This window comes from Mustela putorius, unplaced genomic scaffold (assembly GCF_011764305.1).
Source record: "Mustela putorius furo isolate JIRA1106 unplaced genomic scaffold, ASM1176430v1.1 tig00003898_pilon_pilon_pilon, whole genome shotgun sequence".
NCBI lineage: Eukaryota > Metazoa > Chordata > Mammalia > Carnivora > Mustelidae > Mustela > Mustela putorius.
Window position 1 is genome coordinate 10,099,523 of NW_025422047.1, and position 25,255 is coordinate 10,124,777.

At 42.4% G+C, this 25,255-nt stretch overlaps 1 protein-coding gene across 5 annotated transcripts in view; it reads left to right on the forward strand.

Moving 5' to 3' along the window:
• The window catches only part of TUBGCP4 (tubulin gamma complex associated protein 4), a 37,660-nt gene extending 13,120 nt beyond the window's left edge, over positions 1-24,540 (forward strand). For 3 of the 5 annotated variants that reach the window (XM_013055488.2, XM_013055489.2, XM_045067720.1), the window contains 10 exons: positions 2,183-2,384; positions 6,473-6,638; positions 6,860-6,984; positions 14,422-14,472; positions 15,175-15,280; positions 16,796-16,903; positions 17,358-17,496; positions 19,862-20,039; positions 20,767-20,901; positions 22,316-23,040. In XM_013055488.2, coding sequence (XP_012910942.1) covers positions 2,183-2,384; positions 6,473-6,638; positions 6,860-6,984; positions 14,422-14,472; positions 15,175-15,280; positions 16,796-16,903; positions 17,358-17,496; positions 19,862-20,039; positions 20,767-20,901; positions 22,316-22,648 — 1,543 coding nt within the window. In that variant the 3' untranslated portion in view covers positions 22,649-23,040. Of the gene's footprint in view, positions 1-2,182; positions 2,385-6,472; positions 6,639-6,859; positions 6,985-14,421; positions 14,473-15,174; positions 15,281-16,795; positions 16,904-17,357; positions 17,497-19,861; positions 20,040-20,766; positions 20,902-22,315; positions 23,041-23,065; positions 23,206-23,887 lie in introns of those variants that run through there. The other 2 variants (XM_004751227.3, XM_013055487.2) reach the window with 2 other exon arrangements.
• Positions 24,541-25,255: the final 715 nt, after the last annotated feature.

A 25,255-nucleotide genomic window follows, 5' to 3' on the forward strand; every position in this document is an offset into this window, starting at 1 on the left:
TTTTCAGGTCATCTCAGGTTTTCCCCTGGGGAAAGTTATGACCAGGATAGAAAAGATCCATGAGATTTTCTGTGTAGAGCAGGATAGAAAAGCCTCCATGTATGATGGCTCGGAAACTACATAAAGAGTGTTATGAAGTGTTGAGTATCAAAGCTAGGATCTAATTGCCTAGATAACCTTGAAGCAATGCTTTTTATCCTTATCATTATCCTTGAGAATTTCCATTACATGTGCAGGATAAAGAAGCTATATCTAATCATGTGTATTTTGAGTAGCTGGTATTTCATATCAAGGGCCTTAAAAATGTTTATACTCTATAGTCCCATAATGCCACTCTTAAGAATTTTATCCTTACAGTTATTCGAAAGAAGAAAATAACCATATGTAGAAACATTCGTTGTAACAGTGTCCGTTCTATCAGGAAATTAGAAAATTACCAGTAGCCGGAAGGAAGCAAAATAGAGGTGTATTCACTTGATAGTCTATACAATAAAATTAAAAATACTATATTATTGTTAGAATCCACCAAAGGAAATGTTCCAGAACATGCTTAATTCTGTTTAATTCTCTATCACAGGGCTTTTTTTTTTTCCTAATAAAAGAGCTGCGTTTTGATTATAGAAGATACATGCAAAGAGAAGAAATATTTTCTGATCTTTGAGATAAACAATTTAACTTCTGCTGTATATTTCTTTCTATGTAAATATATATAGTTTTATGCATGGAATATAAAATCTTGCATAGATCACGTGATAAGTGCATGTTTGTTATATATTTGTAGAGACCAAATTTTATAGACCAAATACTCAAATGTGCACAAATGTAAATGGCCTCCCATTTGATTTTTTTAAAGAGGGATTCCATCCAGTTAGCTTACTATAAATAGCAGACTCAAGCTCATAGTTTCTTTTTTCCCAAATTATTTTGAAAATTTCCATGTCTACAAAAAGTTGAAAGAACAGTATAATAAACACCTGTATATCCTTTAGCTTCACTAATTGTTAACATTTGACCCCATTTTTCTTTTTCCCCTCTATGTGGAGTATGAAATATATGCATGTAAGTATTTATAAATATACAAACACAAACACATTTTTTTACGGAATCATTTGAAAGGCCTAACTATCAAATATTTCAGCTTTGTATCTCTTTAGAAAAAAGGCTTATCTAATCTCAGTTCTCTTAAGATAACCTTGATACCATATTACACCCAAAAAAGTTAACATTAACAGTGTATTATCCAGGATAAATCTGAATGTCTCCATCTGTCCACCACAAGTCCTTTCCCATGGTTCTTTGTACTCCCAGATGCGCAGTACGTGTTCTCGCGTGGCATTTGGCAGTTACCTCATTTTAGTCCTCTTTAATTTGGAACAGTGCCTGTCCTTGCCTTTTTAATCTTTGGTGACAATTGACATTTTAAAAGTTTTGACTGGTTGTCTTATAAACTGTGACACGATCCGGATTTTTCTGATTATTTCCTGATACTTGGCAAGAACACTACATACGATAGGCCACATTATTTCTTGTTGCATCACATCAGAAGGCACAGAAAGTAAGTGTGTTCCATTTTTGGTGTTGTAAAAGCTTGATCACTTGGTTTAGTGTTTTCTGTCAGATCTTTCCATTTTAAAGGCACATTTTCCTTTGTAATTCATGTTATCTGGGAAGTGGTCCTTTGAAACCATGAGAATATCACCTTCTTCAACAACCTTTCTGCGTTTTGTTGGATTATCCTTCTTCAGGTATACCTGCTTCTCACAGAGTGAATCTATTCTCTCTGTGTGATTCCAACAAAAACAAATTTAATATTGTGTCAGCCAAAAAGACTCCTGTAAGCGCATTTAATTTTAATAAGAATCCTCAGTTTTGAAACTCACTTTACACAAAAGGTGGAAAGAAAATGTGTCTCTTCTAAAAAACTAGTAAAACGTTTACTGAACATTTAGACTTCAGTAATATAGCCTACAAGTTTGGGAAATTTAATCACTAGTTCATCCACAAACATTTAAATTAAAATAGCACGATTATTTTTAGCTTTAATTGGTTATTTTCCTTCTGAGTCATCAGACCCTCGGGCCTCTGTTTATCCTGTCGCAGTTTAGAGCATGGCCTCTGTGCCGATGTGGGGTTTAATGCTTGTAAGAGGACTTCTAAGGCTCCTGCTTTTCTCTCCACTCAGAATCCTGGCCGTGTGTCATGGGGTCATGTATAAGCAGCTCTCAGCCTGGATGCTACATGGACTCCTCCTGGACCAGCACGAAGAGTTCTTTATCAAACAAGGTCCCTCTTCTGGTAATGTCAGTGCCCAGCCAGAAGAGGATGAGGAGGATCTGGGCATTGGGGGACTGACAGGAAAACAGTTGCGAGAACTCCAGGACTTGGTGAGAGCATAGCAGAAAGCCTAATATACTCCTCCCAGGAGTCAGCAAAGTCTAGAGCTAGTCGACCTTTCAGTGATTTCCAACCCCCCCAATCCTCCGTCCCCCTGCCGTTCCCAGCTCATAGTAGTTGAAGCACCTTTCACAAATTCTGCAGATATAAACACTTGAACTTGGTTTTATCTTAGTTGCATTCTTAACACCTAACTTAATGTGAGACTGCAAAATAGAAAATGTATGTGAGATTCCTTTGTTTCCCCTTTACCCAGTATGTGCATTTCTGAGGTTAATAAGTCTTGTCTCTTAAGGTAGCCATGTAGCTACCCTATAATTTTTTTTTTTTTAAGATTTTATTTATTTGACAGAGCACAAGCAGGGGGAGAGGCAGAGGGAGAGGGAGAAGCAGGCTTCCGGCTGAGCAGGGAGCCCAACATGGGGCCTGATCCCAGGACCCAAGACCATGACCTAATCCAAAGGCAGATGCTTAACGATTGAGCCACCGAGGAGCCCCTACCCTATAACTTTTACATGCAGCTTGGAATTTCAATTAGAGTCCCCAAAGCTCTGTATTGTCTTTATTCATCCATTGATATGTTTATTTATTTATTTGTCCTACTACAACATATTCTTAAATGCCTGTTACATATATGCCAAGCACTGTTCTAGGAGAGTTACTGGGTGTTGAACTGAAGTAAATGAATAAAATGTAGCAGACCCTATCCTTAAAGAGCTTACTGTTTAGTGGAAATCATAGAAAAGTCAACAGTGACATTACAGTGCACTAAGTGCTCTGGAAAGCGCAGTTATGGGTGTTCTCAGAACTTGGTCTTAGGGTAGCTAGAGAAGCTTTGCAGTCGAATGTACATCTAAATTGCAATTGCAAAGAGTTTGGGAGGAGAGGTCCAGAAATATTCCAGGCAGGGGATGGATGTGTACAAAGTACAGAGACCATGAAAGATGGTTTACTTGAGGAACCAGTAGTAATTCAATTGAAATGGTCAGGTAAAGGCAGAAATACAAAGTGCAAGGACAGTGGAGGGGGTTGGGGAAGTCACAGTCAATGAAACTATTGAAATAAGATCATGAAAGCCCTTGTAAACTATGGGAAGGAATTTGGCCTTGAACCTCAAAAGAACTGAGAGCCAGTGAAGAATTTTAGGGAAGAGGTTAACACAATCAGACTTTATGATAGATGACTCTGGATAGTGTGTGGGGAAATTGTTTTTTAAAAAATCAAGGCTAGCAACAGGTAGATCCAGTTAAGAGAATGTTGGGGACACTTAGGTGAAAAATAATGGTGGCCTAAACCAAGGGTGGTAACAGTAAACATGCAGAAGAATAAAGTGGCCTGAGGGAGATTCAGGACATGGAATAGGTAGGCCTTAGTAATTGGATAGCAGTGCAGAGGGAAGGATCAAGAATGTTACCCAGTTTCTGCCTTCAGCAGCTAGGTGGGTGAGATGATACAGAATGTGTATGGCAGGAATTGAGAGAAAAGAGATGGATCTAATTTGGGGTCCATCTAATGGATTTTATTATGTTGAGGGGCACCTGAGTGGCTCATCTCTTAAGCATCTGTTTCTTGCTGTCAGCTGGGGTCTTGATCTCAGGGTCATGAGTTCAAACCTCACATTGTGCTTCATGCTGGGTTTGGAGCCTACTTAAAAAAAAAAAAAAAGAAGAAGAAGAAAGAAAGAAAGAAAGAAAGATTTACTTTTGGACATGTTGAGTTTGAGGTACTTGCAGGAAACGTCCAGTGGGCTGAGCTTGTAGCTCATGAGAACAGAGCAGTCTAGCTTAAAGATAAGTTTAAGGAGTCATCAGCATCTAGCAGTTTTTAACCTGGGGCCCAGAGGTGCTTCGGGAGGTTCTGCTTAATGTATGTTTGTATATTTGTCTGGAAGGTCCATAGCTTTTATATATGGCAGAGAGTCCTGTGATGTAAAAAGATTTAAAACACCTGTTATGGGGCGCCTGTGTGGCTCAGTCATTAAGCATCTGCTTTTGGCTCAGGTCATGATCCCAGTGTCCTGGGATCAAGCCCCACATTGGGTTCCCTGCTCATCAGGAAGCCTACTTTCCCTCTCCACCCCCATCCCCCCACCTTGTGTTCCCTCTCTCACTGTCTCTATCAAGTAGATGAAATATTTAAAAACAAAAACAAAAACAAAAACACCTGTTGCAATGATCAATTCAGTGGTGGAAAAAGGATAGTTTAAGAAGAGTTAGGAGATGGATAGGAAAATGCCTGAGCACCACCTGCATTAAAGTGCAGAACAGGAAGGGTGAACAGCAGAGCTCAAAGGCAGGATTGTGGAGCCCAAAGTTCCTGGTTGGAGCTGGAGGATAAGGGTCAAACCCAAAATAAGTCGGAGGAAGTGGGGGGGCACTGAGTGATTGGGTGGTGGGCATCTGGGGCTTCTTGGGCCGATTCAGTGGTTCTCAAACTTCCACATGTGTCAGAATCAGCTGAAGAGCTTGTTAAAACACAGGGATGGCTGGGCCTCATCTCTCAGATTGTCCTGGATCTGGGGAGGGGCTTGAAAATTTTCATTTCTTTTTCTCTCTCTTTTTTTTTTAAGATTTTATCTATTCAGGGCGCCTGGGTGGCTCAGTGGGTTAGGCCGCTGCCTTCGGCTCGGGTCATGATTCCAGGGTCCTGGGATCGAGCCCCACATCGGGCTCTCTGCTCAGCGGGGGGCCTGCTTCCTCCTCTCTCTCTGCCTACTTGTGATCTCTGCCTGTCAAATAAATAAATAAAATCTTTAAAAAAAAAAAAAAGATTTTATCTATTCATTTGACAGACAGAGATCACAAGCAGGCAGAGAGAGAGGAAGGGAAGCAGGCTCCCCACCAAGCAGAGAGCTCGACGTGAGGCTTGATCCCAGGACTCTGGGATCATGACCTGAGCCGAAGGCAGAGGCTTCAACCCACTGAGCCACCCAGGCGCCCTGAAAATTTTCATTTCTAACAAGCTTCCAAGTGAGGCTCATGCTGCTGGTTTGGGAGCCACTTTTTTTTTTTTTTTTTTAAGATTTTATTTACTTTATTTGACAGAGAAAGAGAGATCACAAGTAGGTAGAGAGGCAGGCAGAGAGAGAGAGGGAAGCAGGCTCCCTGCTTAGCAGAGAGCCCGATGCGGGGCTCAGTCCCAGGACACTGAGATCATGACCTGAGCCGAAGGCAGTGGCTTAATCCACTGAGCCACACAGGCACCCCTGGGAGCCACATTTTGAGAACCACTTGGCTTAATGACTCTGGCTAAGTACTAGTGAAGGGCTGGGCGCAGCCCACATAAATGGCGAGATAATGATGTCATAGACCTATAGACCTGGAAAAATAAAGACTAATGATTCCATTCTACAGGTAAGGAAACTGAGTTCCCAATCTGCTACACAAATTCTTACATAGTAAAGGCAGAATGAGGACTAAAATCCTAATGTTGAAAAACAAAAAAAAACCCCAAAAATCCAACAAGACTGTTATTTCTACTGTGCTATCCAGCTGTCTGAAAATGGAAGTATGTTCATCTCTCTGACACTGGTAGTTCAGGCATTGTGCAACTTCAGATTTAAATCCCTGCTTCTGGGGGCGCCAGGGTGGCTCAGTCGCTAAGCATCTGCCTTCAGCTCAGGTCATGATCTCAGGGTCCTGGAATCGAGCCCCCACATGGGGCTCCTTGCTCAGTGGGAAGCCTGCTTCTCTCTCTCCCACTCCCCCTGTTTGTGTTCCCTCTCTCACTGTGTCTCTATCAAATAAATGAAATCGTTAAAAAAAAAAAAAAGTAAGTCCCTGCTTCAGGGCGCTTGGGTGGCTATGTTGGTTAGCATCCAACTCCTGATTTGGCTCAGGTCTGAGATCAAGCCCCGTGTGCAGCTCTGTGCTCAGCACGGAGTCTGCTTGAGATTCTCTGTCACCTCTGCCCCTCCGCAACTTGAGCACACCCTCTCTATATATAATAATTTTTTTAAAAAATTCAAGTCCATACCTCTAGAAAAAAAGAGAAATCATGGGTTGGGAGAGTTGATGTTTTCTTGCCTTCCAATTCTTACTTCATACATCATGTCTAATGTGGATTTTTCCTTGTGTAGCGCCTGATAGAGGAAGAGAACATGCTGGCTCCGTCCCTAAAACAGTTTTCCTTACGAGTGGAGATTTTGCCATCCTACATTCCAGTGAGGGTTGCTGAAAAAATCCTGTTTGTTGGAGAATCTGTCCAGATGTTTGAGAATCAAAATGTAAACCTGACGAGGAAAGGTAAGAACCTCCTTGCCCAGTGGGCCCTGTCTTCAAAGGCCCTTTTTAATAGCACATGGCCCCTCCAAGGGAGTGGATGATAAGGTTTCTGCACTGAGATTGCAGCACAACCAGGACTCACTTACGTGAGAAACCGGAAGGAGATGCACCAGGGGGACCAGAAGTCCTAACCCATCCTGCTGTTCTCTGCCTTCCTTTGATGGTGCCTGCCTGCCTTGTAGGATCCATTTTGAAGAACCAAGAGGACACTTTCGCTGCGGAGCTCCATCGGCTCAAACAGCAGGCGCTCTTCAGCCTGGTGGATTTCGAACAGGTGGTGGATCATGTTCGTAGTACCGTGGCCGAGGTTTGTATGTCCTAGTAGGCTTTCTTAGCAGGAAAACAGACTAGGCCCCCAGAAATTGAGCACTTGACTTCCATTGCTTCTTGATGTGGTTAGAGCTTAGCTTGGAGGGAATTGTGAGAGTTGCAGGGCAAGTTTTTCATAATAGATGCAGAACTGCTTTAGTCTTCACACCTGACAGAATTCTAGTTAGCTATTTACTTGAATAAAGGAAGGTCTCACTTTCAAATTCAGACAGTCAGCATATTTAATCTGTCAATGTAGTTGGTGATAATGTCTAGGAATCAATGGATTCTGACTAAATTTAGCACCTTGCTTATATTTTAGATGGCTTTATTACTTTTTCATTAATGGGTATCATAACTATGAGGAACATAGAATAAGTTTTATTTTTCCATTTTTACAAATGAATAAAATAGAAATCTAACTTGGCTAGTGTTGCACAGTAACAAAAGTGAAGTCAGAAGCAGGTCTTATAACTCCTAGTTCAGTATTTTTCTTTCTTTCTTTCTTTTCTTTTTTTTTTTAAAAGATTAATTTGTTTAGGGGCCCCCCGGGCGGCTCAGTCAGTTAAGTGTCTGCCTTAAGTGTCTGACTTCCGCTCAGGTCATGATCCAAAGGTCCTGGGATTGAGCCTGGAGTCAGGCTTCCTGCTCAGCAAGGAGTCAGCTTCTGCCTCTACCTACTCTCCCCCTGCTCGTGCATTTTCTCTCTCTGTCTCAAATAAATCTTTTTTTTTTTTTTTTAAGATAAATTTATTAGGGAGAGAGCAAGCATAAGCCAGAGGACAGGCAAAGGGAGAGGGAGACAAGCAGACTCCCCGCTGAGCAGAGAGCCAGATGCAGGGCTCAGTCCTGGACACTTGAGATCATGACCTGAGTGAAAATCAGGAGTCGGAGGCTTAACTGACTCAGCCACCCAGGTGCCCCCTAGTTCAGTATTAAGTGAATTCTGCTTTATCCCCTGACTTAGACTGTGACCAGTAATTTTCTGGATGTGCATCTGTTCTGTGGCCTAAAATAAAATTTGGCTCACAGGTGTGTGATAATGTGAAATGGGATTTTTAGTTTAAACAGCTGTTTTTTTTTACTATATTACTGGTTTTCTTTCTTTTTTTTTTCTTTTAAAGATTGATTTATTTGAGAGAGAAAGAATGAGAGAGAGCATGAGAAGGGGGAGGGTCAGAGGGAGAAGCAGACTTCCTGCCTAGCAGGGAGCCCGATGCAGGACTCCATGGTGGGACTCCAGAATCATGACCTGAGCCAAACGCTGTTGCTTAACCAACTCAGCCACCGAGGCACCCTGTTTTGGTGGTTTTCAACTTCGACCCTCACCTCCAGAGCTGCTGACTGGTAGATCTGCATTGGGGGGGAGGAAGTAGCTATGTGTATTTACACCATCCAACTGGACAACCAGCCAACAAACCACTGCAGGTGACGGTGAAGCATACCCAGCGCACTACAGTCTCCAGAACAGAGCAGCTTAGCAACACATATCCTCACGTTGGAAGCACAGTAATCTATCATGAATATGATTTCCTTTTCTAGTCACTGTCTCAAAAATTCTAGGCCTGGGAGATAGCTGTGATATTGACAGAATATTAAATCATAAGGTGACCTTTAGGTGTCACTTCATTTGATTCTTTATAGGCAAATAATTATTTAAACTCTTTAGAATACATGCTTTTGTCCTTTCGTAATTTCAAGATCCTACCCCTCCATCTATAGCCAAGGCAGCTCCTGTCTAAGGGGTTGGTATCTTGAGGTCCTTGCAACTTACTTTATTAAATCTATTTCTGTTCTTCCATTATTCTTGTGATAACTTTGGAGTTAATTCATGGAGGAAAGTAAAAATCATATTGAATGAATAATACAAGATTTCAAAAAAATTTTTTTCTTGTGAAATTCTGAAATGTGGATATTGGTAGAAATTACATTTCCAGTTTAAAAATGATAGATGAAGAGTGGAAGTTCAGACTCTGAAGTTTTTTATAATTGTAGCTAATAGGCCTTTTTCAGAGCTATTCTCTTAAAGTAACACTTTATGGTAATGAAAATAGTTTCCTTTTCAGAAGGAAAAAGGGGGAGTGTCGTACAAATATATATCATACTCATTCCCTTTTTGTTTCCTTTTTTTTTTTTTTAAGATTTTATTTATTTATTTGACAGATAGAGATCAGAGGTAGGCAGAGAGGCAGGCAGAGAGAGAGAGAGGAGGAAGCAAGCTCCCTGCCGAGCAGAGAGCCCGATTCGTTGCTCAATCCCAGGACCCTGGGATCATGACCAGAGCCTAAGGCAGAGGCTTTAACCCATTGAGCCACCCAGGTGCCCCTTGGTTTTCTTTACGTATACATACTCTATGAGTTTATTTATATAAAGTTCAAAAACAGTTAATGTAAAGTTAATATAAAAGTTCAAATGCAGGGCCGCCGAGTGGCTCAGTCAGTTAAGCGTCAACTCTTGATTTCAGCTCAGGTCGTGATCTCAGGGTTGTGAGATCCAAGCCCTGACTTGAGCTCTGAGCTGGGTATGGAGTTTGCTTAAGATTCTCCCTCTCTGTCAGCCCCTTCCCAACCCCACTGTCCATCTCTCTCTCTCAAAAAAAAAAAAAAAAAAAAGTTTGAAAGCAGAACTAATCTGACGTTAGATGTCAGAATAGAATTTGACCTTGGTCAGTGGAAAGGGCAGGAGGAGGGCTTTCAGGGTGCTGGTAACAAGTGTGTTCAATTTGTGAAAATTCTCCAAGCTGTAAACTTATTATTTGTGTACTTTCTGTATATTTTTTTAGTACTTAAATGAAAAGATTTTGAAACAATTCTTAGATATTTAAGTTAGTTATTTTGATTTTTTTTTTAGTTGCTTATTGTTTTATGCAGAGAAGTGGCAGTATTTTTGTGGGTTAATCTGTGTGACAACCCGAAGTCTTTTTTTAGTTCTAACAGTTTGTTGTTTCTATTGATTTTTCTAAGTAATGATCATATCATTTGCAAATAATGAGTTTTACAACTTTTAGACTTCTGCTTTTCTTTTTCTTACAGTCTTGGATCTCTAATACTATATTAAACAGCTGGAGTGATAAGTTGGTATAAGCTGTGTTAACCAGTGGAGGCAATAATGGGCATTTTTGCTTTGTTGGCTCTTAAAGATCATGCATCAACAGTTTCTCTATTACTTTAATGTTTGCTGGAGGTTTTCAGCACATAAGTTTATCAGGTTAAAAGAGTTAACCTTCTAGTTTATTATGTGCTTTTTTCATAAATAGATGTTGAATTTTGTAACCTGCCTTTTCTTTATCGATGATGGTGCAATTTCTTGCTCTGGGTTCTTTTTCTCCTTTAATCTGTTCATAGGGTAAATTCCTGGTTAGATTTTCAGATGTTGAATCTTCCTGAGATAAACTGTACTTGAAAACATGAGTTTTTATTTTTTAAAACACTGTTGGATTTGGTTAGGCAATACAATACTTGGAACTTTTGCATCTACATTTACAAGTGAAATTAGATGATTCCTGTTTTATTCCCATGTGGCTGCAGAATATAGAGTGTATAAGCCTTATAAATGAGCTAGGTATCTCTCACTTTTCTTTTTTTCTAGAGTAATTTGTATAAGACAGGAGTTGTTACTGGAAGTTTGATTGAACTTACCTGAAAAATTATCTAAGCTAGGTTGTTTTAGAAGGGGAAATCTTCAGAGTGCCTGGGAGGCCCAGTCAGTTAAGCATCCAGCTCTTGATTTTGGTTTAGGTGGTGATCTCAGGGTCCAGGGATCGAGCCGCACGAGGGGCTCCACACTCATCGAGGCTTTACTTGAGGATATCTCTCCCTTTCCCTCTGCCCCTCTGCCCGCTCATGCCCCCCGCAAAAAATAAATCTTTAAAAAAAAAAAAGAAAAGAAAATCTTTACCAAGTGAACCTATTTTAAACCTGTATTTATCTGTTCAAGACTGTTATTTCTTATACCAATTTTGGTATTTTCTACTTTTCTAGGAAGGCCCATTTCGTCTAGATTTAAGTTTTTAGAAAATCTGTCTGTAGCTATTTGTTTTATTTTGTATTTTATTTTAATCTTTTACTGTTCAGTCTTAACTAATCTTTTCGAAGAGACAGCTTGTGTTTTTATTACCTTTTTTCTTTATCTCATTGATATCTGCCTTTATTATTTTTCTTCCTTTTTTTTTTTTAAGGATTTTATTTATTTGACACAGAGAGACACAGCGAGAGAAGGAACACAGCAGGGGGAGTGGGAGAGAAGCAGGCTTCCCACTGAGCAGGGAGCCCAATCAGGGGCTCTATCCCAGGATGCTGGGATCATGACCTGAGCCACCCAGGCGCCCTGTTTTTCTTCCTTCTTATTTCTTTGAGTTTTCTGTTACTTTTTGCCAGTTTCCTGGGTTGAAACTTGACTTTCCTATTTGTAACCCTTGCTTCCTAGGCAATACATGTAAAACTTTATTGCCTTGACCTTGTCCCACAAGTTTTTGGCATGGAGTATATACATATTATCATCCTGTTCTAAATAATTTATTTTCTTTCTGATTTTCTTTTTAACCCCAGGAATTTATTAAGCTTTAATTTTTATTGCAGTATAGTTGGAGAACACAGTCTGTAGATCGGTCCTTTGGAGTTGATTGAGGCTTCCTTTATGGATTAATGTAGGGCCCATTTTTGTTTTTAGTTCTACCTGTGCCCAGACAGTGTATATTCTGTGAGTCTAGAGTTCTGTGCCTGTTCTAATATCTCATTTCCGAGCTGGATGTTAGGCATGTGCATATTTGTAATGAATATATATTTATTGTTTTCCTTTTATGTATATATAATGTCTTCTTTATATACTTATTTCTGTATATTAATATATATGTACATATATATATATATATACTCACATACACATATATATATTTTTTAAACTTAAATTCTATTTTATTAATTAAGAATCATTACCCACCTCTTTTCCAGGTCATTATTTACCTCATATCTTCTTCCATCCTTTCTTTGCAACTCTTTTTACCTCCCTGGCCCCAAGCAACCATTGATGTGCTTTCTGTCACTAGGGATTAGTTTGCATTTTCTAGAATTTATATAAATGGAGCCAAACAATACGTGCTCTTTTCGGGGAGGAGGCGGGTCAGGATGTTTTTCATGATTATTTTGAGATTAATCCCTGTTGCATGTATCAATAGTTTATTCCTTTTTTAAAGCTTGTTCAGAATGTTTCTATAACCATCATTAATATCATTATTTTAAACATTTCTCTAAATGCATTGCTGAGGGGCGCCTGGATGGCTCAGTGGATTAAGCCGCTGCCTTTGGCTCAGGTCATGATCTCAGTGTCCTGGGATCGAGCCCCGCATCGGGCTCTTTGCTCAGCAGGGAGCCTGCTTCTCTCTCTCGCTGCCTGACTCTCTGCCTACTTGTGATCTCTCTCTGTCAAATAAATAAATAAAATATTCTTAAAAATAAATAAATAAATAAATAAATGCATTGTTGAATGGTAAACATATCTCTGTACTTAAACACTCATGTCATAGCAATTAGGTACCACTTTTATAAATACCATTATTACAGGTGTTTATAAACACTTTTCTGAATGCATCATGGGAGAACAAGCACATCCATTCCCTGAAATAACACTCTTCTCAATGTATCCTGAGCATACAATTTTTTTAAACTTTATTTTATTGAGGATCTTTATTGATCTTTTCCTGAGGATCTTTATTACATGTGTTTTTATTTTTAGTTATTATCATCATTAATACATGTGCTTTTATTTTTTAATCAAACTGTATTTGATATATAACATTGTGTAAATTTAAGGTATATAGCATATTGATCTGACACATTTATATATTCTTTTTTTTTTAAGATTTTATTTATTTGACAGATCACAAGTAGGCAGAGAGGCAGGCAGAGAGAGAGTGGGGGGGAAGCAGGCTCCCTGCTGAGCAGAGAGCCCGATGCAGGGCTTGATCCTATGACCCTGGGATCAGGACCTGAGCCGAAGGCAGAGGCTTTAAACCACTCAGCCACCCAGGCTCCCCACATTTATATATTCTTAAGAAGATTGTCATCATAGGGATAGTTAGCACCTCTGCTATATCCCATAACTATCATCTCTTTTTTGTGGTGGGAATAATTAAGATCTAGTCTCCTAGCAAATCTGATTATAATACATCATTGTTGTCCATATTCACTATACCATGACTCACATCTCCAGGACTCAGTTACCTACTAGTTGCAGGTTGGTAACCTTAAACAACCTCTCTTCTATCCCCCTACCCTGCAGCTCCTGGTAACCACCATTTTACTCTGTTTTTATGAGTTTGGCTTTTTTGGACTATACATATAAATGATATCATGCAGTGTTTCTTTCTCTGACGTATCTCAGTATAATATGCTCAAGGTCCATCCATGTTGTCACAAGTGGCAGAATTTCCTTTTTCATAACTGAAATATATATATTTCATTATATATCACATCTTCTTTGTCTGTTCACCCGTCATGGACACCTAGTTGTCTCCGTATCTTGGCAGTTGTGAATAACGCTGCAGTAAATGTGGGAGTGCATGTATCTCTTTGATGATCCTGTTTCGTTTCCTTTGTGTACACACCGAGAAGTGGAATTAAGGATCATGTGGTAGTTCAACTTTTAATTTTTCAGGGACCTCCGTACTGTTTTCCATGGTGACTGAACCAATTTACATTCCCACCAACAGTTCACGAGGGTTCCCTTTGCTCCACATCCTCGCCAACAGCTTGTTACCTCTTCGTGATGATAACCATTCTAATAGGTGTGAAATGATAGCTCTTTGGTTTTGACTCACATTTCCCTGTTGGCTGATGATATTGAGCATCTTTTCATGTACCTGTTGGCCATTTGTATATCTTCTTTGGAAAAAAACAACCTGTTTAATTCCTCCATTTTTTAATTGGATTGTCTGTGTTTTGTGGTGGTGGTTGTTGTTGAGTTTTAGGACTTCTTTATATCTTTCAGATATTAATTCCTTATCAAATATGTGGTTTGCATATATTTTCTCCCATTCTGGAGGTTGTCTTTCATTTTGTTGATTATTTCTTTTGCTGTGCAGAAGCTTTTTTAAAGATTTTATTAATTAGAGAAAGCAGGAGCAGGTGGGGTTGGAGAGGGGCAGAGCAAGGGAGAGAATTAGGCTCCCTGCTGAGCTAAGAGCCTGACATGGGGCTTGATCCCAGGACCCTGGTATCATGACCTGAGCCAAAGGCAGAGGCTTTAACCCACTGAGCCACCCAGCTAGCCCAGCCACCTGGAGCCCCCTGTCTTAATTCTTAAAATGATGCTAGTGGGCAGTGACTTTATTCTCTAGGCTGACGCTTAATGACTGAGCCACCTAGGTGCCCCACAAAACCATTCTCTACAGAAGTTTTCATTGGAATGAAATTTTATTCCTGTTTTTTTCTTTTCACAGCATCTCTGGAAGCTCATGGTAGAAGAGTCAGATTTACTGGGTCAGCTGAAGGTAATAGCTGTCTTTTAATTCTTTTTTTTTTTAATTTATTTATTTGACAGAAATCACAAGGCAGAGAGGAAGGGAAGCAGGCTCCCTGCTGAGGAGAGAACCTGATGTGGGACTCCATGTAGGGCTCCATGTGGGACTCGATCCCAGGACCCTGGGATCTTGACCTGAGCCAAAGCAGGGGCTTTAACCCATTGAGCCACCCAGGCGCCCCCGTCTTTTAATTCTTAAAATGATGTTGGTGGGCAGCGACTTTATTCTGTAGGCTCTCCCTAAGAGCATTGGTTGCCTGTACCCAGACTTCCAGAATGGCCTCACATGTCCTCACCCAAGAGGGCAAATTCTCCCTAATATTACACATATACTATAGCACAAAGGTTTGGGTGTTTACTTTCTTCTGGCAGAACAGACTTGTGTCGCCATTGAATAAATGACACTAAAGACATACCGTTGTCCTGCCTTGACGAGTGGGAAGTGTGCCCCTGTGAAATGCCAAAAGCCTATATCCTTTTGTAGGCTGGGCTCACAGTGATGAGATTAGCAACTTCATGTGTAATTACGATGGTGAGCAGCTCCTGCCTTTCTAGATCACTGAACTTGACAATTTAGGCAGAGAGGAAGGGAAGCAGGCTCCCTGCTGAGGAGAGAGCCTGATGCGGGGCTCCATGATGTGGGGCTCTGCCTAAATTGACATTCTTTCTGCAGATCATTAAAGACTTTTATCTTCTGGGACGTGGAGAACTGTTTCAGGCCTTCATTGACACAGCTCAACACATGTTAAAAACACCACCCACTGCAGTAACTGAACATGGTAATTGCCCTCTGGACCTGAGAATTACAGGTTGACTGATGTTGTAGGGTGTTTCTTGACCGCTGCTGAACCGTTCATTCTGTTCCACGTTAAAAGCAACCTGGTGAGTTAGAGAGCAGGGTTTCCAAAGATGGAAGGCCCTTTGGTGGGTTGCACACTGAAGTCACTGGGAGTTGCCTTTTGATCCTTCCTGGAAGAGTGGGTATAAATCAGGTATTATGTTATCATAGTGTCATCCTACATCCCTACCGGACAGACATAGCGCTATTTACTGCCCCTTGTTATATTCGAGTTCTTTAGGTTCCAAATGATGGAAACCTAACCTGAACCAACCTATGTAGAAAGGGGGAATTTATTTGCTATTTCATCTGTAACTCCAGTGGGATAGTATTAGCTGGGCTTCAGACAACAGAAACTAGGGACTTGAATATTGCTAGAATTTTCTTTCTTACCGTATCTTATGTGTGCCTCTTCCATGCTCTCTGATGGCCTTCCACTCCAATTTGGAAACATGGCCAGCAATAGTTTCAAGCAAGTACCTCACAGTATCTACTGGAGGAGCCAAATCCAGCATCTCTGGGAGCAAATTGAAAGATCCCAGGAAGGGGTTTTGATTAGCCCAGTCCAGATCATAAACATACCCCTGCACCAAAGATGTCCGACATGAAGATAAAGTGAAGTGTTCACCTTTGACTAATGGGAATGACAACCATTTCCATTCAGACTATGTGAGGAGAGTTGGGAAAGGATCAGAATAAAAATAAATAAATAAATAAAAATTAAAACAAAATGGGGGGGACACCATGGTTTCCTTTTGTCTGACTCTATAAACAATAGATGGCCACTGTAGTCACACAAGACTTTTTTCAGTGCAGATATCAGAAAACCCAATTCAAACTCATGCAAAGGGGAAGAAAAATGTATTGATTCTGATAGCTGAAAAGGCCAGAGGATGAAGGTTTTAGGCAAAGTCTGATCCGGGGGCTCACATGACGCCTTCGGGACTTGGTGCCATTCCATCTTTCACCTCTGCCTTTTTTCTCAAACAGGCCTGCTCCATATGGTAGCAAGATGGCCTCCAACCAACCTCACATCCCACTAAATCCCAGTTTATCTAAGCAAAAACAAAAAAAAACAACAAAAAAAACTCTACTCTGAATAGAGCCTCTGGATTGGCTTGGCTGGAGTCATGTTCATATCCCTAAACAAAATAGTGTAACAAGTTAGAGTATTCCATTCCATTGAGTATGGCTGGGTCACCTGCCTACCCCTAGCATCAGGTATTGTCAACCCCACTGAACCACATGGCTAATACTGGGAGGGGTGATTCTCTAGGGAAAACTGGGTGCTATTATCAGCAAGAGAAGGGGGAATGTGTGCGAGGCCGTTAAAAGTAGCCTGTCTCCATGCGTCCCACCATTAGTGTCAGGTGGGCTAGAGAAGTGGAAAGCCAGCGGTGCCTGGGTCTGTTACGTAGCCTAGCGTTCTTGTCAGCCACTGTGTTCCCCCTTGCAGATGTGAATGTGGCCTTCCAGCAGTCCGCACACAAGGTTCTCCTGGATGATGACAACCTTCTCCCTCTGTTGCACTTGACAATCGAGTATCATGGAAAGGAGCATAAAGGTTTGCCATTCTTTCTTGCATCTTTCTGCTCCTATGGGTTCATCATCTGTTATCCCATCCGTGCTTCCACCCACCTCCACAGAAACCATTTCATTTTGGACCTTAGAAGTCACGTTGTCTGGGGCCCTATCTTGTATGGAAGGAAAGGGAAGTCCAGAGAGGCGAGGCAGGATGCCCAGACCATGGTTTTTTTGCCCTGCTGCTGGAAAGGTCTCTATTTCCAGCAAACAGACTTTTAAGGTTGAAAAAAGAATCTGAGAGACCTCCTAAGAGAATCTCACTTGCCTTCTAATGCAAGTCCCTTAGACTTCCCTTGCCTTCTAATGCAAGTCCCCTTTTTGTCGCCTGTATGCTTCTGACACTATAGGCTCAAGGGATGAGCACTCCCTCATGAACGTGACTCACCTTGTGGAAGCCGTGGTTCTGAATGAGCAACATTGTATTTTCTTAACAGATGCTGCTCAGGCAAGAGAAGGGCCTTCTCGGGAAACATCTCCCAGGGAAGCCCCTGCATCTGGCTGGGCAGCTCTCGGTCTCTCCTACAAAGTGCAGTGGCCGCTACACATTCTCTTCACCCCTGCTGTTCTGGAAAAGTGAGTATTTCTGAATTTCTTCTAGGTCAGTCTGACCTGACTTGCAAGGGTAGAAATAAACAGGAATAGAATTGTTGGGCACAGGATAACCACGCGGCTGGTGGTCATACAGTCTGTAAGTCAGAGGCTGCAAATGCAGTTGCCTTCAGGGACTGGACAGCAAAGCTTAGCAAGTGAAGCCGCGGACACGAGGCCGTGGGGGCTGCTGGGTGCTGGGATGAATGAAAGTGTCAGACCCTCAGACCACCAGTGTGGTAGTGGTGTGTGTGTTTGTTGTTAAGATTTTATGTTTTAAGCAATCTCTGTACCCAGTGTGGGGCTTGAAATTCCTGAGATCAGGAGTCGCAGGCTCCACTGACGGAGCCGGCCAGGTGCCCGTTGTCATGTTTTAAGTCGCACAATCAGCAGTTTACACACTCTCTGTCTGTGGCCTCTGGAAGATGCAGTCTTGAGCACCTCATGAAGAATCTGGCCCTTGCCAATTCCATCAGACTAGCAAGTTTCCTCCCTAAAATTTGTGTAATTTTTTGTTGATCTACTTGGGAAGACTTTCCAAGCCCAGATGTTTGCTGTGGACTTGAGCCACTGCAGAGGAGCTCGCCGCCTTACCCCCAGGGAGAGGCAGTGGGGATGGCTAAGCTGGGATGGAATACGGGAGCGGGACCAGTGTGGTAAGAGGCTCTGGGATCAGCTTTGTTGTTTATCCTGAGAGCCTGCCAGGTGCTGTTGCTCAGTTCCATCAGGACCTTCTGTCCCCGAGGCAGGAAATCAGAGCTCTAGGGGAAGGGAGGTGGAGAAGCAGGCTTGGCTAGTGGTCACATGTGGAATCCTTCCCCACACTTACACAAATCTCCCAAATCCTGTCCTGGCCCGGGCTGGGGCTGGAGGACAGTAGCTATTGTGCTCAGGCTAGAGGAATGGAGATAAAGGGAAATGATGAACAAAAGGGCCTCTCTTCCACCCTCTGCTCCTGTTCCCAGTCCTCTCTACCTTTCTGAGTAGAGAAGCTTAGGGTATGAGAGCCTAGGCATGATCTGGAGAAGACAAGGCTGGTCCCGGGAGTTTGGGGGGTAGGTTCAGGGCCCACAGCCCAACGAAGGAAGCTGCTCCTTGTCCTTGAGCCTTCACCGCTCCCAGTGTCCCACAGGCAAACACGTATATCCTCACTTGATATGCTCTGAACGCCCTTGAAAAAAAATCAATCTCTGATGTAGTTTTAAAAACTTTTTAATATGGGAATTTCTAAATATAAACAAAAGCATGGACCATAATGGCCCCCATGTATACATGATCCAGCTGCAGCATCTGTCAGCGTCACTTGTTCCATCTCTTGTTTTAGCGAGAGCCTTAGACAGCAAAGCCCAGGCGTGTTGTTTCACTCCATCAATGTGCGATGCAGAGCCGGTGCGTTGTCAGTGTAACTACAGTGCAGTTATCACAGCCAGTAAAATTAACAATAAGTCCTTATCTGATATCTGGTACAGATTGAAACTTTCCCAGTTATCCAAAAATGTCTTGTTATGTTTCGGCTTGTTCAAATCCGAATCCAAACAAAGTGTACTATTTTTACTAGGTTGTTCCATTAGAAATAGATGATCTTAAAAACCAAATCACATTGGTTTCTGCAAGTCTGCCTACGAACAAGTAAATATATCCAGTTTCACTAGGAATCAGCTGTTCTTCCCATGTGTGTCCTCAGCGCAGGGCTCAGCATGAGGCAGCTAGGCCCTGAGCTTGCCGTGAGGCAGGAGCTAGGGAGCCCTTACTTGCATTCTCTTCTTTGGGACAGAAAATTCGATTAACTGAAATCCTTGCCTCCTAACACATTGTTATTATTGGGCCACACAAGACCCTCCTGCCTTCCTTTCACATACGCTGTAAAAGCATTTCCCAGCATGGAAACTGGAACACCAACAGTAACGGTCTTTCGTAGTCTCCCTCCCGTGGCTCCCCCAGCCCATGGTCACCCCTCTCCCACAGTCCCATTTTCTGTCCTTTTAATATTTAGTTCTATAACATCAATATATATTCCCTCGAAGTATGTTTTTTTTCCTACCCGCTTGTTTTAAGCTTTATTGAATAAAAGTATAAAAGGCTCTATGTACTCTTGAGATTTACCTTTTTTATTCAGAATCCTACTGCTAGGAGTCCTCTTGGGCTGTGCAGCTGAAGCACATTCATTTTGACAGCTATGTAATATTCCACCATCTCCGTGAGCCAGTCCATTCAGCCACAGCTCTAGCCACTCTCCTTGCCTCCCTGCCTCTCAAGGAACAGGTGGCAGGCCCAGAGTCCTAGGGTCTGTCATGCAGGTGAGGTGGGCAATGAAGTTTTATTCCTAAAGAGCCTGACATTTCTGTCGCAGGTACAATGTTGTCTTCAAGTACTTACTGAGCGTGCGCCGGGTGCAGGCCGAGCTACAGCACTGCTGGGCCCTCCAGATGCAGCGCAAGCACCTCAAATCCAACCAGACAGACGCCGTCAAGTGGCGCCTGAGAAACCACATGGCCTTCTTGGTGGATAATCTTCAGTACTATCTCCAGGTCCGGGCCCAGGGCTGACTAGAGGAAGGGCGACCAAAGTCTGGGAGGTGAACGGGGTTGATTCAAGAGGTCCTTCAACCCTGCAGTGGTTGAAATGTTGGGGGTTGAGAAAAGGCACAGATTTTATCACTGGGCAGGGTTTCTTGGTGGCATTTTAGAAGAAAGTGGGAATAAAGGGAAGGAGACTGAGTCTAGGGTTCTTGTCAGCAGTGCAGCATTTAATTCTTTTTTAATTCTTGTTGATCTGACCCTCATGTTTAGAGTTGGCTAGAACATCAGTTGGTGGAGGGGATGTGGCATGAGGCGAGGCGATCTGCCAGAACTTTGGAGCTTCTTAGGCATTAGACAGGTAACTTTGTAGAAAGCTAAGCAACGCGAGGGGGTCTTTGGTCAGCTTTAAAGTGGCTTGAATAGGAGGGAGACTTTCTCTTTCATAATGTCAGGCATCTTTTTTTTTTTTTTTTTAAAGATTTATTTATTTGACAGAGAGAAATCACAAGTAGACAGAGAGGCAGCCAGAGAGAGAGAGAGAGAGGGAAGCAGGCTCCCTGCTGAGCAGAGAGCCCGATGCGGGACTCGATCCCAGGATCCTGAGATCATGACCTGAGCCGAAGGCAGCGGCTTAATCCACTGAGCCACCCAGGCACCCCCAATGTCAGGCATCTTAATGTCCTCGAGTGCTTAGAATGTGCTGGGTCCTGAAAGTACCTGTGTCCCTGCCCATCAGGTGGACGTGCTGGAGTCTCAGTTCTCACAGCTTCTGCATCAGATCAACTCCACCCGTGACTTTGAAAGCATCCGATTGGCTCATGACCACTTCCTCAGCAATCTGCTGGCTCAGTCCTTTATCTTGTTGAAACCTGTAAGTAGGCCTGTTGGTTTCCTTGGACTGCTTCTCGCCTGACTGTTCCCTTCGATCCTGAGTTGCCAGGATACGTAACTATCATTAAAACAATTGCTGAATCTCCATTTTCATACCTTTTTAACAACTTAAAGCAAAGCTAAAAGGGAATGTTAAAAGGGAACTTAAATGTTTTTGAATTTCTGAAATATTGTATCCTGGGGATGTGGTGAGCAGCTACAGAGGATAGAGTATGTGCTTAAAGGATTTAATTTTAAAAAAACCTGACACCACAGAAAGACTAATGAAAGCACATATAGTACTTACTTTCTTAGCAGTCTTTTGGGCCAGGATACACCAGTTCCAAGTTGTTTTCACAGCCAAGAGTAGTGTCTCCCTGCCCGTGTGTGTGTATGTCCATCTCCTTCAGGGTCATTACCCTCAACCTTGGCTACACATGGGAGTCACCTGGAAGCTTTAAAAAGCTGGGACCCTGAACACTTAAATTAGAATCTCTGGAGTGAAACCCAGGGCCCGGTGTGTTTTTTTAAAAGCTCAACATGCATGCCAATTCCAGAATAGAAAGCGGGAAGGCTGAAATGACCCCTCATAGTTTCTCTGATTATATGGGTTACATAGATTACACTTCATCTCTGATGTCAGCCAGCTCTTCTCCCTCAGTCCTGCCACACCACAAACACTGCAGACTTCTCTTTTGCTCCTATTCGAAGCTTTTTTTGCTGCACTAAGAGACAACAGGTTACATAGATGCCACTCCCAAGGGCTCTGTGAACTGACACCACCAAAAGCCACTATGACAGGCAGACTGTCCTCAAATGGCAGGAGTGCATCCTTGGGTAAAGGAGAAGATGAGAGCAGGTGGTCACCATTAAATATTTATTGAGTGCTTACTGTGTGCAAGGCACTGGGGATACAAAGAGGTATAAGTCATGGCTCTGCCCTTAAGGAGCTCACAATCTAGTTGGAGAAACAGTACATACATACATACATACATAGATCAGTAACAACACAGGTGGCCTGAACAGTATAGATAATAGAAGCAGGGGTCACTAAAGGCTACATGGGGAAAGGAGTGTTCCACTGAGAAGGCAGAACATGAAGTGGCTTCAAGGAGAGGATCCTGGGTATAGGGACCAACAGTGAAAGCAAAGCTCAGGGCAGGAGCACACTGGCTGGGCCCAAGAAATGATGACTAGTGTGATGTGACTACAGTGGAAGGTTTATGCAGGGGTGACTAAGAGAATGACAGCATCTTTGCAGGAAGGGAAGAATTTGGTTTCCACTTGTTGCATTTTGAGGGGCCAGCAGGACTGACACGTGACATTGTCTCTCCTGAGATCAAAGAGTGGGAATAATCTTTAATATCATACATGTATCTTCCTTCTTTTCCTCATACCAACTGTTTCCTGGGTAGGTGTTTCACTGCCTGAACGAAATCCTAGATCTCTGTCACGGCTTTTGCTCGCTGGTCAGTCAGAACCTGGGCCCGCTGGATGAACGTGGGGCTGCCCAGCTGGGCATCCTGGTGAAGGTGAGTCTGCCTGGCTGTTGGCCATATGCAGCCCTGTCCAGAGGGTGGAGGATGTTTTGCCAGTGGGGAATCTCCATCTTTTCCTCAGAGACAATAAAGCATTTCCCCCAATACATACATACACACAGAAATAACAAGATACAAAGATTAAAATGTTGGTATCAGTTCATTCTGAAGCAGCTAATTATGTGCCATCATCTCAGCGTTCAAAAATAGTTCAGCTGTGAATAGTTTCTTCAGCCCACAAACATGCACTGGCTTTGTTCTCAGATTCTCCTATCCAACCTCCTTACTTCCTTGAACAAACTCTGCTTTACTGGGATTTTAATTATCCTTAACAAAAAGCCGCCGGCTCTCCCCAGCCCCAGTATACAACAGAATATATTAATTTGAAAGCGGATGCTAACTTCCTACTGAGCATGGGAGTGTACCTTCACAGAAAGTCATGCTATCTGTGGACTCCGTCCTAAGACGACCTTTTAGGAGCTAAGAGAAGCGAGGCTGTGGGAAGGCCAGCTGGTGCTGTAGAATTCTGAGGAAGAGTTTTTCAAGAAGCTCCCCCGCTCCCCTCACTCCACATGGACAGTTGGTGAGTCTGAGAGGAGTGACAGCCCGGGTCCTTCTCCCTTGCAGGGCTTCAGCCGCCAGTCTTCATTGCTATTCAAGATTCTCTCCAGTGTTCGGAACCATCAGATCAACTCAGATTTGGCTCAACTCCTCTTACGACTAGATTATAACAAATATTACACCCAGGCCGGTGGAACTCTGGGCAGGTACGAACAAGCCTTGGGGAAGTTTGTGGACTCTGTGTGTGTGACTTTTGAACAATTTATAATTCCAGAGCTAAGAGATGTTAGCCACCATCTCATCCAAATGGCCTCATTTTATAAACAAGGAAATAGGCTGAGATAAAGGGCTGTGTCTGATCATCTTTATTTATATTAATGAAGCTTAACTTCTAGTAAAAGCCACCATCATAGTGAAATACTAAAACTCCTGATGCTGAGATGGGTTTTTAGTTTGCTGGGCAGGAAGAACGAACTGGGAAGTGGAGTGGCTGTGGCTGGTTCCCAGTTCTGACATTAACCAGCTCTGCAGCACCGGGCACCCTGCCTCCCTGGCTTCTAGTCCCCAGCTTCCATGCATGGGAAAGGTGATTGCCCCTTCAAGTTCTTAGCTTTTTAATCCAACATTCAGTGAAACCACCACCAAGATTCACTGGTGGTTGGCTTTTCTCAGAGGTCTCTCCTGTTTTTAAAAAGCACTTTATTGTTCTCCTTTTTGTCTCTCAAATGTCCTCAAGCAGATTTTTCCTAAGTGATTTTAAGCAGAAAAAGTACAAGAAAACTGTTTTAGAAGATGACATTAGGTAGATTACAGGCTGCCCTGATTACTCTTTCTTTGAAGAAAATCTTGGGAAAGCATATTTGATGAGGTTCTTTTTTTCTTTTATAGTTTCGGGATGTGAAAATAACTGGTTCACAAACCAGCAGTCTCTCACCAGCGTTCCCACATCCGTGACAAAATTCAAAACATCCCACTCTCCAGCCGCTCTGCAAATGCCTGCCATCTACTGAGGGCCCTACCTTTCCTCCTAGAAGCTACTACTATTGAACATTCATGGGTACAAATCCTTCCTGTGTGGAACAGTCTACCCCATCTTAAGGGAGTTCTTAACTCACCCACCATGGAGGACATGTGGTGCCAGCTCTCCCTCTGCTGACCTTGCAAGATCCATTACATGGAGAACATCTGTCAGACATGTCCATTTGTTGAGCACCTACTATGCGCCTAGGTACTGTTCAAGCGGCGAGAGACAGCAGTAAGTAATAACTTCCAATTATTTCAGACCGGAAAAAGGGCAGTTCTATTGACGACGTGTTTAATTATTCCTATTTTAACACGGAAAAGGAGTCCTTAAGAAAAAGCCTGAGGTCAAATCTCTAGGTTCCCAATATTGAAAACTGCAAGTCTTATTATCCCCTCTTGGAAAAACCACAAAAGTTAAGGTTCCCCTAATCTGGCCCAACCATTACTGTAATTATTAATGTTCATATTGGTGTGAACAAAAATAAACGTTTATTGAACAACTCCATAATGAGAAAGAATGCAGCATTCCAGCATCAGTCTGTAGCCAGTGATTCTGGTCCTTCCCTACCACATACTATATCCTATTTCCTATACTTGTGTGCTGAAGGTAACCCTTTCCACTTCTGTCTATGGAGAAGTTAGCAAACTCTGGCCCACCACCTGTTTTTGTAAATGAAATTTTACTGGAACCCAGCCACACTCATTTACCTGTTGTCTGTGATTGCTTTCATGCTGTCATGGCAAAGGTTTTGTGACACGTCAAATGGCCCAGAAGGCCTAAAATATTTACTAACTGTCAGGGAAAACTTTTTAACTCCTGCTTCAGAGAATCACAGGACATCAACAGGGATGCTGCTAGTGGTAGGGAAAGCATGAAAGCTTCTAGGAACCATGACAGCAATAACAGTTATAAAATTGGACCTCTGGCCAGAGCTGCTAACATTTCCAAGTGTTGTCCCTGCGTTTCTCATGTTTATCCTTGCAGAAAGTCATCCCATCAGGCTTACAGTCACTGACCTTTCATAGCAATTGGTGCTTTTTCCTTTTTAGTTCTCAGAGTACAGTACCCACATCAGCTGTCAGTGAGCTCCGCTCTAAGATGATTTTTTTTAAGTAACAGGAGATGCCCAATTCTATTTAACTTTGCTCCATGTATTGATTTGGGCCTACTGTAAAATCAAGTTTTTGAAAGTCAAATATTAGCCCAGGATAACCTTTTGACAAAGATACCAC